Source organism: Henckelia pumila, chromosome 3, assembly GCF_033568475.1.
Source record: "Henckelia pumila isolate YLH828 chromosome 3, ASM3356847v2, whole genome shotgun sequence".
Taxonomy (NCBI): domain Eukaryota; kingdom Viridiplantae; phylum Streptophyta; class Magnoliopsida; order Lamiales; family Gesneriaceae; genus Henckelia; species Henckelia pumila.
The window spans coordinates 43,644,258-43,655,903 of NC_133122.1; the positions used below are offsets into that span (position 1 = coordinate 43,644,258).

Genomic DNA, 11,646 nt, shown 5'->3' on the forward strand with positions numbered 1-11,646 from the left:
AATGATATTAACTGTAAAATAGTAAGAAAATTAATTGACGCCGGTAAGAGTTAAATTAATAATAATAAATTTAATAATATTAAATGTAAAATTAAAAATAATGTATAGTACGAGACCAATTAATAACAATATATATTAAATTATATTAATTATAATTATAAAAATATAAGAAATAATAGGAATTAAATATTACCGATTATAAAGCATAATATAATCACTTATAATGAGAATAATAAATGTGTAATAAGTTTATTAGACTTATTATATATTATCATTATATTTAATATTAATTTATTATTTCTTCGTATTCTTATTGTACTTAATATTGATATTATCAATATTTTTTAAAAATTATTTATTATTTATTTTATAGATTATTTTATTTTCTATTATTTATTTATTGTTTTTGTTTATATATTAAGATTAGGTAATTATTTACACATAGTGGGGATATTTTGGTCATTACATGATAATACAAAAAATTAATTCATATTGTTAAAATCATACCAAATATCATATATTTTATCCCATCATTTTATTTGTCCCTATCTATCATTTTTTTTATCACTCTAATTACTAATCCTTTACTTATCATATCACACCTGCCAAGCGGAGCCATATAGTATTGAATTTGATTGATAGATTATAGTTTATTTGATTTGATTGATTAAATTTTATATAAAAATATTAAATGACTATTTTTAAATAAAATATAAATAATATTATTTATAAGGACCAACAGAGTAATTTCAATCCAATAATTTGATTGATGTAAGTTAAATTATTAATGATTTGATTGATTAAAATTAATTATTAATATATGGATAAAATAATATGATGAAAAAAACGTGAGATTGAATGAGATAAATTATACATGGATTAATAATACGGTGTACCAAACCGTACCTGGGCTCTAATTACCTCTGTAAATTAACATAATTTTACGATACTAATATTATTAATTTATGGATATTTAATATATATATATATATATATTTATATATAATAATAATAATATGATGTATCAAACGGTACCTAGATTCTAATTACATCTCTAAATTAACATAATTTTATGATACTTAATATTATTAATTTATAGAGATTTAATATATATATATACTTATTTTTATATATAATAATAATAAATTAAATTGGTAATGGAAGAAGAAAAGGCAAAAGGTTGACATATATTTATCAAAGGAGTTATTTGCACCAATCACCCCTGTGAAATTTTGAAAATGCACACTTCTTTCCTGTGAAATTTTAATAGGCATCTTAAACCCTAACCTTTTAAAAAATTAGCACACTCGCCCCTTCAGATGAGAGATTGTTGCGCACGCGCCCCTTATGCGACTGGGCAAAGATTTTGATATTTTTTTTGCACCAAATACCCCTGTGAAATATTAAAAATGCATATTTAACCCCTGTGAAAATAATTTTTAAATCTATTCAACTTATAATACACAATTTTTAATAAAATTCAATTATAAATATTTAGTAAAATAATGATAACAAGATAAAATAATAATATTTTTTAGAAAATAATTAATTAATGATAATACACAATTTTTAATAAAATTCAATTATAAATATTTAGCAAACATTTTTTGTTTTATTAATTTTTATTTTTTATTTTAAATGTATTATCATTAATTAATTATTTTCTAAAAAATATTATTATTTTATCTTGTTATCATTATTTTATTAAACTCACTTCGTATTTCCAACTTTTCCATTAAACATGCATTCATAAACAACTATTTAAATAATTTCAAGTACCAAAATATTGAAATAAACTGATAATTTCAAACATATTGCTTTTTCGATTTAGAACTATATATTATTGAAACAAAATTTAAATTTTTAGAGAATATGCATTGCACAATTTGTAATAAATAATAAAAAATAACATGATTATATAATTCTAAATCGAAAAAGTAACATTCATGAACTTATCATTTGGTTCAATATTTTGGTATTTTTAGTTATTTAAATCCTTATTTACGAATCATGTTTAATGGAGAAGTTAAAAACACGAATTGAATTGTTAAAATAATGATAACGAGATAAAGTAATAATTTTTTTAGAAATAAATAAATTATAAATTATAAAATTTAAATAAAAAATAAAATAAATAAAATTAAAAATTTTTGGTACTTATCATGAACTTATCATTTTGTTTTGATATTTTGGTACTTTTAGGTATTTAAATCTCGTTTATGAATGCATTTTTAACGGAGAAGTTGGAAACAAGAAGAAAGTTTAATAAAATAATGATAACAAGATAAAATAATAATATTTTTTTTAAAAAATTATATAATAATAATAAATTTAAAAATAAAAATAAAATTAATAAAACGAAAAATGTTTGCTAAATATTTTATAATTATATTTTAATAAAAATTGTGTATTATGGGTTGAATAGATTTAAAAATTATTTTCACAAGGGTCAAATTTGCATTTTTAATATTTCACAAGAGTATTTGGTGCAAAAAAAATATTAAAATCTTTGCCCATTCGCATGAGGGACGCGTGAGCAATAATCACTCATTTGAAGGGGCGAGTGTGCTAATTTTTTAAAAGGTATGAGTTGAAGATGCTTATTAAAATTTCACAGGGGAGAGGTGTGCATTTTTAATATTTCACAGGGGTGTTTGATGCAAATAACTCTTTATCAAAGTTCAGATGAGACAGGTGTCTTTCAATTTGAAATGAAATATAAAATAAATTAATAAATATATATATATATATATATATATATATATATATATATATTATGAGTTTTTTTCAAGTGTCAACCTATCATGCCCATTACCATGCCCACCAATGATATGATACTATTTTATTGGATGTGATAAAGATGTGATAAATTATAGGTCCAATAGAATAGTACCACATCATTGATGGGCATGGTAGTGAACATAATAGGTGGACACTCGAAAGAAACTTTATATATTATATAAGAATAAAATAAAAATTAAAGTTATGAAAATGAAAGTCACCGTCAGTCACGTTAACCTATACGGCAACGACTGCGAACCACCGTCATCTCTGTCTAATCAAAATATGAGAAACAAAAATAACCCCCCGTGTTTGTCGCGTGCACTTCACGTCCTTTTCATGCAAACACCATCAAATTCATTATTTCTTTTTTTTTTTGGTGGTTAAAATAATTTAAAGTAATTTAATATCAAAACCCTTCAGTGGAAGCGAATTTTAATAATAATTTTCGGATAATCATAATATCGAGTAGATTTAATTTTGTTCACAATTATTAAATAGAATTAAACTGAAAGGAACTAACAAGATAATTAATTTGATAAACAATGCTTTGGAAACCAATCTTTATACAAAATTTTATGTTATCGTGTTCGATCAAAGACACAATGGACAAAATATTCCAAAATTGTTATTTTTTTTACTCCATATATACTAAACAGCTTGAGAAATTATAATAAATAGCGGTTGAAAAACTCATTGAGCTAGACTCATAGATTGGACGTAAATCAATTTTATTTTATTTTATTTCTTTCCTACAAAAATTTATTGGGAACATTTATTTGGCACTTGTTTTTTTTTTTTCTATTGTTATGGAAAGAGTGCCCACTCCAATTCCCCAAACTGAGAGAAAGAATTAGCAACAACACAAAGTCCCGAGATTCATTCAAGCAAATTAGCTCCATCCACACACCACCTTGAAATTTGCGTTAGCTCCCATCAATCCCAAAATCATCGAAAAAAACACACAAGAAAATATTTATTATATATACATAAGTTATAGTAATATTATGTTTATTAATTTGTAAACTCTATTTATGAATATATTGTAAAAATATAAGAACCTTTAAATTGAAAAAATCAACAGGAAATACCAACATTCAACGTGCTCTCAACTCTCAAGAAACAAAATTTAAATATTTGGTGTTCGTTAGATCTCACACACAATAGAGAATATAAGTCATACGATATCAAAATCTCAGATTTAATTTGAAACACAATTTTAGACACGAGACTAGATTATAATAAACTTTCCATTTAAAAAATAAATAAATAAATCCCCTTGTACATACCAACTACCCTTGGTGGTCTCCATAATTTTCTGTTAGACAACTTGGGAAACTGAGCAAACAAATTTTTTTTAAAAATATATTAGTTCGTACTTAAAAAGACTCCCGTTATGATATAAAAAAGAATAATTTTTTTTTTAAAAAGAATAAATATTTAAATTTATAAATAAATAAAATGTGTGCATTTAACCAGGACTATTTATAAGATGGAGGGGTGGAAGATGTTGGTGCAACAGTGATGTAGACTTGAAAGCGCCCATCTTTTCATGTCCATTGACACTGATAGTTGATATGTCACCTTCTTCTTTATTTTTTTGAACCTCCATTTTCTATTCTCCAATCTCTCTCCCATTCAAATCAAACATATATAATTTATATATTTATCACAAAAAATATATTATATATACATATATATTAATTATCATACATGAAATACTGAAAAAAAGAAAAATGGGGTCTTTGGGAGGTGAAGTTGGAAGAAAGAAGGCAATGGTGGTGTATCCAAAGGCTATGGAAGCTCACCCTTCTGAGAGATGGGGCCATTCTGCTTGCTACTTCAATGGTTTGCTCTACGTTTTTGGAGTATGTGTGTTTCTTTTTAAACTTTATTTGTCAAATTAATATATATTATTTTGCATGATAATATATACACTTGTTCTGGATTACATTTGTTCAAGGTTTATGCTTTGAATTTTTTTTTATTTTTTCCCTTCTGAATAAGTTTCTTGGATGGTTGATTTTGGAAAGATGACAACTTCACTTTCTTGAAAGATTTTATTTATTCTGAATTATTTTTTCCTGCCCTTTTGCTGGCCTCTTGCTGGCATTTTGTCCCCAAATCTTGGATTTTCTCATTTATTTACAGTGGGAAGCATCTAAAATATATATTTGTTCTTTTTCTTTAATGAGATCTCCAATTATTTTCGGTACTCTTGTTTTCTCATCTGGAGTTCATGAACATGCTAAGCACTAGTACCACTACAACATAAATTGAACGTACAAAAGGGAAAATCCAAGCTGTCATGACTTGAACTTTTAACTAGTTGCGGTATCTATTCTAATAAAATGAGAATTCAATTTTACTTTGAGAAGTAAAATATTTTTTCACTTCTTGGATCAAGCCTTATTCCAAAAAAGGTTTTAATAAATAGTCACCATTTATCTCCAAGAGTAATGAGAAGCCAACGAATGTCAAATGAAAATTTCAGTCTTTATACATTTTCTTATTGGTTATCAAGAAAGTGTCTGCCTATGGAAAAATGATGCTTTGTGTATACTGTTAGTTTTATAGCTAATCTAGTCTTATGTTAGTTAATTTATCCTGGTCATGTGTTGTGTGCTTAATTGAGTCAACTTTTGCAAACAAAACCATTCAAAAATTGTAATTTGTGACATGGAGAACCAATGCTCTATCCGCGACGAGTTTCATTCATAACAGTGTTAATTATCTTAGAATAGAATGATCGCTTTGATTTTGGCTTGATTTTCTTGATATATAGAAAAGGAAAAAGTTAATGAATATACATATTTTGGTGGTTTGTTTAGGGATGTCGAGGGGGTGTGCATTTTAGTGATGTTCTCGTGTGCAGTCTCGAGACGATGACATGGAACATACTCGAGACTTCAGGATCGGGGCCGGGGCCCAGAGACAGTCATAGTGCTGTTCTTGTTGGGAGCAAAATGATAGTATTTGGAGGTACTAATGGTTCTAAGAAAGTAAATGATCTCCACATATTGGATCTCTTGACCAGGGTGTGGACTCATCCTGAATGCCGAGGAAATCCTCCATGTGCTCGAGAAAGCCACACCGCTAATGTCGTTGGTGATGAGAAAATGATCGTTTTCGGGGGAAGTGGTGAAGGTGAAGCAAACTACTTAAGTGACTTGCATATTTTGGACTTGATGAAAATGGAATGGACTTCACCTGAAGTAAGAGGGCACGTCCCCGCTCCTCGGGATAGCCATAGTTCTGTGGTTGTGGGTGACAGGTTATTTGTATGTGGTGGAGACTCTGGTGATCGATACCAATGTGATGTTTGTGTTCTGGACTTGAATAGAAGTATTTGGTCCACGGTATGAAATTCGAGTCTCTTTTGCTTCCTGGCACATATTATTTGCATACGAAATCTCTTTGTTGTACTAGGTACCACTGTGTTTTGAGAAACTGATTTGTTGTTTGTAATGTGTCTGATAACATAAAACGGTCTGTTGGAAATTTTGTAGCTCCATCAGTACAGAATAATCGTGACGATCAACTTGATATGTTTGTTTAGCTCAATGGATGAACACATGATTAAAATTTGTTATGTTAAATGATCAGAAGTTATATTAATCTTCTTGTCAGATGGACGGTCGGGGACCTTTGCCTAGCGCTCGTGCTGGCCATGCTTCCGTTAGTATAGGTACCAAGGCAAGTCTTTTTTGTCTCAAAACCAAGACTTCGATTTTCTTTGTTAGTTTGTCGAATAACAAAGCATGTGCCTTTGCAGATGTATGTACTAGGCGGAGTTGGGGACAAACATTACTACAATGACATATGGGTTCTAGATGTGATCACATCTTCATGGCATCAGCTTGACACAAGCTTTCAAAAGTCTCAAGGACGATTTTCTCACACAGCGACCGTCACAAACCTCGGCATAGCCGTCTTTGGAGGGTTAGACTCTTTTATGTTAGCATGCATTAAAACTTTGTTCTCTTTGTTTTTGTCAATGACTTGCATTGCATTGACACAATTTTACTTTCTTCCTCAATGTTCTAGGTGCGGAGAGGACGAACGGCCTCTTAGCGAGCTACTCATCTTGCAAATCGATTCCCCCGCAAGTAATTCTGTTGGAAACATGGACAACAAAGAAACAAAAATATTTTTAAGACAAGCTCCACGTGATTTGGTAATACATGTACTGAATTGAACAATTGTGCTTTTTACTGGGAAAAAAATAAATCAATGTTATGGTAGCTCACTGTAGTGATTATTGTTGATCCCTATATATGTTATACTAAGTCGATACCCAGTATGTACCTGAGCTAGTCTAATGCAGAATTAATTTGCCTTTCTGAAGACTGATATATTGATTCTTACCATTGTTTGCAGCCGAAAACAACATTTGTGGGAGACAGTGAAGATTTAGAAAGGAAGGATGTCCCCGGTGAGCTCGCCTCTAAACAGACTTTTCGTTTTGGCTCAGGTTCGCTTCCATCAGCATGATCCCTCGTCGATTCCACCCTCTTAAAACAATGTATTAATAGTTGTTCGTGTTTGAGCTCCGAGCATCTTGTAATTGTACACACCTATTTACTTAAAGTGAAAATATTTGTTGTTTGATGAAGATATGTTGCATCCTAAGCGGAGAAGAACAAGCAACTCAAAGATACTTGATACAAATCCGGAGTCCGTGGATCAATCTTTTCCACTTTCGCAGCATTCGTCCCCATCCAAATCTGGTTGTGAGAAGATGATTAGGACCAAAAGCAACCGCTCTTCCTCGTCTCCTAGAGTTCATCCATTGTTCAGGCAGAAAATTTCAACTCCGAGTCGTGCTCTTCTAAACCTGAGCAGCGACACTGCCAGGACTTGTGGGGATATTCGTTTATCTTCGGATCATTCAAATCAAAGAAAACAAGAACTCGCGAATGTTGTTTGTAATGATCATGCATGTGAAGTGCAATGCAAAGCAGTGGAATCATCGTCTCATGAGACACCAAAAGCCCGAAATATGGTAAGATAAGACATTTTACTAGCTAGCTCCAAATTACTTGACTACTCTTCAATTCATCATATGCAATTATCAGATTGGAGCTGAGGTTCGCGGCCAAGTTGACGGAGCATTTGATTCTGGCTACTTAATGACTGCCGTTGTCAATGGGACGGTTTATAGAGGAGTCCTGTTTCCTCCTGTAAGCTATAGATTCTATTCTTTTTTTCAGTAAACCTCTTCCTTTATATTTTATTATCTAAAAGCAAACTTTGTTATGAAATTTTTTGTCAAGGGCCCTGATCTTGTTTCAAGAGGTGCAGTTCTTGGCCGATGTCCCTCATCTTTCGTGCACCATACGACTGATACTCGTGGCGTTCCTGGGAAAAACCTTTCTAGTTTTTCACTCCCCAGGCATTCCCAGCAGCATGCGAAAGTGGTTGACACGAAGTCCGGTTCCTGCTTTGAAGGAGCCCTGTCGAGGAGATCGTCCCCCGAAAATCGAGCATCTGCATCTGCAAAACAAGGTCCTAGGATTAATAATAATGAACTTCAAGGTGTTGTTTTAACCCTGGGGGGTCCAGGGACTGATAATTCTAGGCTTTAAAACAAGCTAGAACATGGTCTCTTTCTTGTGATTTGTCCCCCTTTTTTGCCAATGATATTTGAGAGTTTATGATATGAAATATGAGTGTGATTTGATAAATTTAATTTAAACGTACATATATAAATTATTAAAACTAGACTTAACAAAGCAGCTTTTCTTGATCACATGCTGATTTGTGGTATATCTAATAGTTTGAAATAATGTTATTAATTTTGTTTATTCTTGATTTGATCAAAACATAGTATAAATGGGTAAATGGATGTAAAATTGGCATCTGCCCTCATGAAGAGCAGACTTCTTGAATTCAAGGTGAAAAAGAAAAAGATTGTTATTATTATTATTATTGCACATAGAAAATGGGACCGAATGCTCCCGTGCATTCCGCGGGGCTTTGGTACTATAATTATAATGAAAATCCAATCCAAGAAAGAAACAAAATGAATAGTAAAATATCTCTGAGTCCTGGGATTCTGTTATCATTTGTCCCATCAGAAAAGACAGCTCCACCTTCCTGTCACCTCACTCCTTCTAATCAATTTATTTACTATTATTTTTTAAAAAAATATTAATAAAACATAAGCTATAATTCCAGCAACATGCTTCCACAAGTAGTCTACAAAAGAAAAAAAAAAAAAAAAACTTGCCTTCAAAGGTTATCCAAGTTGGTTGAGCAGGTAAATTTTTGGTCATAAATTAGAAGTTTGATTTTCCTGCCAACACTTTTTTGGACTAACTTGTTACACCAGGTTTGCCCAGTGTGGTTTACCCGACTAGCGTAGTTTGCAGGCTATTGCGTTAATACGGGGCTTTATCCGAAGTGCATCAAAAAATAGCGGCCGCGGGTTTTCACGTAAAAAAAAAAAAAAAAGCTTCCATATTGTATATATTACACAAACTGGTGATTTTTTTGGACGCAATATAGTTTTTCTTACAACTAATTTGATATATATTCAAATAAAGATGATAACATAATGTGAACAAGGAGGTCATATGTAATTTAAAATAATTATATTTAAATGGCATTGTATTACAATTGTAAAAATTATTTTAATAATAAAAATAAAACCTAACTACAATTGAAACTTGAAAGTAATAAAATTAAAGAACTAAAAAACATAATGACTAAATTGTAATTTAAAAAGATGAAATTTTTTTATTATTGGGCTTATGCACGGATAAATTGGGCTAGAATACGTTTTTCAAATTAGTTTTTGAACGTGATTTCGAAAATATAAATAAATAAATAAAATAACGGTTATGTGGAAATCAAACTTAGCTAAAGTCTTAAGTTCAATCAATCTCAAGACAAAAGTATTGGATTTCAAATAAAAGCATAATGTAGAACACATTTCTACAGCTGATTCTTAAATAATCTAAAGCTCCCAAATAATCAAAGGGCAATTTGCTTACAAGCAGAGCAAATTGGTATTTCAGGTTCTGGTTCCAGATGCATATTAGTGAAAACTCTCAGCTATCAATGGCCCTATTGGATGCTTTGATCTTCAAAAGCAAGGAATCGCATACCGATTCGAGGCCATCGATCTTCCTCATGCTCTCTATAAACTTCTCAGCTCTATCTTCATCACAACGCTCCTCCAAATAATTCAGAAAAAGATTAATCGTTACCTCTGATATACAAAATCCCTTCTTCTTCTTTTTCGCCTGATCAAATCCCGTCTCCAAATGCTTCAGGGCCGAATCAATTTGACCCTTTTTTATGCATAGATCGGCAAGCAAGGAATATGTGCTCAAATTAGGATTCATCCCTTTGTTAACCAATTTTTCAAAGAGCGTTGCGGCCTCTTCAATCATGTCCCGTCTGAGGTAAAACTTTAGTAACACATTCGGTAACCGGAAATCATAAGAAGAACAACCTGTTTCCCACTCTTTAAAAATATCCTCGAGGGTTTCTTGATCCCCGAGTTTGGAAAGAGCTACAAGCATGAAAAGGTGGCTGGTGTTATTGGGGGTCTGATAAGTAGACTTAAAAGACTCCCACGCCCGTTTAACTCCAGATAGATTGTTCATATCAGAATACAACTTCAAACGGGTTCGTAAAGCTCCAAATCCAAACTTCTCCAGCGGATTCTCCATTTTCTCCATCGTTTCAAGCATATGATTGGCCTTTTCGAACAACCCACGGTTGACATATATGGTGGCTAGGTTTCCACATGTAAACAAACAACATTCCACATTATTACCTTTCATTTTCTCTAAAACTTCTTCAACAGCATCGAAATTTTCTAGAACAGCATAAGTGTTGAGCAATAAATTATAGGTATAGATGTCAAGAGCGATATGTTTCGCCTCCATTTCTTGTACCAACGAGACCACTTTCTCTGGCTGGTCCATCTTATAGTAGAGTGCAAGCATACTGTTGTAATTCACGGTGACCGCATAATTTAACTCCTTCATCTTCTCAAAGGTTTCCAAAGCCTTATCGCAGACTTTGGCATTGCAATAACAGTTAATAATCGCTCCAAAGGTTTTCTGAGTTTTGTCCGAGTCTTGAAGGCCATCGAAGTATTTTTCAGCTGAAGCTAAACCCTTCGTCTTGTGGAGGATGCCAATACATACAGCTTGATCAGAATTCTGCATCGCAACTTTACTTTTTTCCATCCAATCAAACAGCTGACATGATCATATATACATCTAAAATTTACAAGTTAAACAGAGAAACCCACACCGGCAAGATAATAAAACATGCCCATGGAGAATTATTTGGTTCGGAATCAATAGAACAAAGACCGAATCGATGTTAATTGAAAAGCACACAGGTTAAGTATAAGAAAGAAGCCTGCTCATAAAGTCCAAAACAGATTAGCTATGCTAAATTGTGAACCAGGTCAGGTTGTTCATCAATCAACGAGATTGGCTCACAGAAGTGAAAACCCATTTGTATAATCCATATTTCCAACACAAGCATCGAAGTTTCGGGAACAGAACAGAATAAAATACCTGGGAAGCGAGGTGATACTTGTTGCGATTTCGGTAATAAGCAATGAGGCTGATCAATTCGGAGCGCCGGACTACATTTCCTGCACAAACCCAGTTGTCAAGAAATTCTACAATGGCGCTTTTGGAGGATGGAGTGAGCCTCACAATTTTTTGGAACAGATGGCTTCTCTTCTTCGCCGTTTCCGATGGCTTCGCCGCCGTACACAACCAACGAGCAAATATTGACGACGATTTTGGGAGGATTCTACCAGTCGCCATTTTTCTTCCAAAGGTTCGGGCTTCGGAGTTGGACTGTGAAGTGGCCGAAGGGCTTTTTGGA

The 11,646-nt window shown here is 31.9% G+C and overlaps 2 protein-coding genes across 3 annotated transcripts; one reads left to right on the plus strand and one right to left on the minus strand.

The window, feature by feature from the left end:
• The first annotated feature begins 4,517 nt into the window (after positions 1-4,517).
• Positions 4,518-8,519, plus strand: LOC140893071 (uncharacterized). The gene is made up of 9 exons (XM_073302148.1): positions 4,518-4,649; positions 5,613-6,140; positions 6,412-6,477; positions 6,557-6,723; positions 6,829-6,958; positions 7,162-7,255; positions 7,398-7,786; positions 7,860-7,964; positions 8,058-8,519. Exons 1-9 carry the CDS (start codon positions 4,518-4,520, stop codon positions 8,367-8,369), a joined length of 1,923 nt encoding a protein of 640 aa, XP_073158249.1. The 3' UTR covers positions 8,370-8,519.
• Positions 8,520-9,674: 1,155 nt separating this feature from the next.
• Positions 9,675-11,646, minus strand: LOC140892503 (pentatricopeptide repeat-containing protein At1g02370, mitochondrial-like). Of its 2 annotated transcripts, none has more exons than XM_073301425.1 (2): positions 11,328-11,646; positions 9,675-10,961 (listed from the first exon to the last, which is right to left on the minus strand). In XM_073301425.1, exons 1-2 carry the CDS (start codon positions 11,583-11,585, stop codon positions 9,837-9,839), a joined length of 1,383 nt encoding a protein of 460 aa, XP_073157526.1. In that variant the 5' UTR covers positions 11,586-11,646; the 3' UTR covers positions 9,675-9,836. The 2 variants fall into 2 exon arrangements, with proteins under 2 accessions (XP_073157526.1, XP_073157525.1); XM_073301424.1 differs by having other exon boundaries at positions 9,675-11,000.

Excerpts from the sequence above, each read along its gene's own strand:
- LOC140893071 (XM_073302148.1), top strand. The coding sequence starts at position 4,518 with ATGGGGTCTTTGGGAGGTGAAGTTGGAAGAAAGAAGGCAATGGTGGTG. Across the intron at positions 6,959-7,161 it reads GACAAGCTCCACGTGATTTG|CCGAAAACAACATTTGTGGG; the intron begins GTAATACATGTA and ends CATTGTTTGCAG. Across the intron at positions 7,787-7,859 it reads CACCAAAAGCCCGAAATATG|ATTGGAGCTGAGGTTCGCGG; the intron begins GTAAGATAAGAC and ends TGCAATTATCAG.
- LOC140892503 (XM_073301424.1), bottom strand. The coding sequence starts at position 11,585 with ATGGCGACTGGTAGAATCCTCCCAAAATCGTCGTCAATATTTGCTCGT. Across the intron at positions 11,001-11,327 it reads AGTATCACCTCGCTTCCCAG|CTGTTTGATTGGATGGAAAA; the intron begins GTATTTTATTCT and ends TGATCATGTCAG.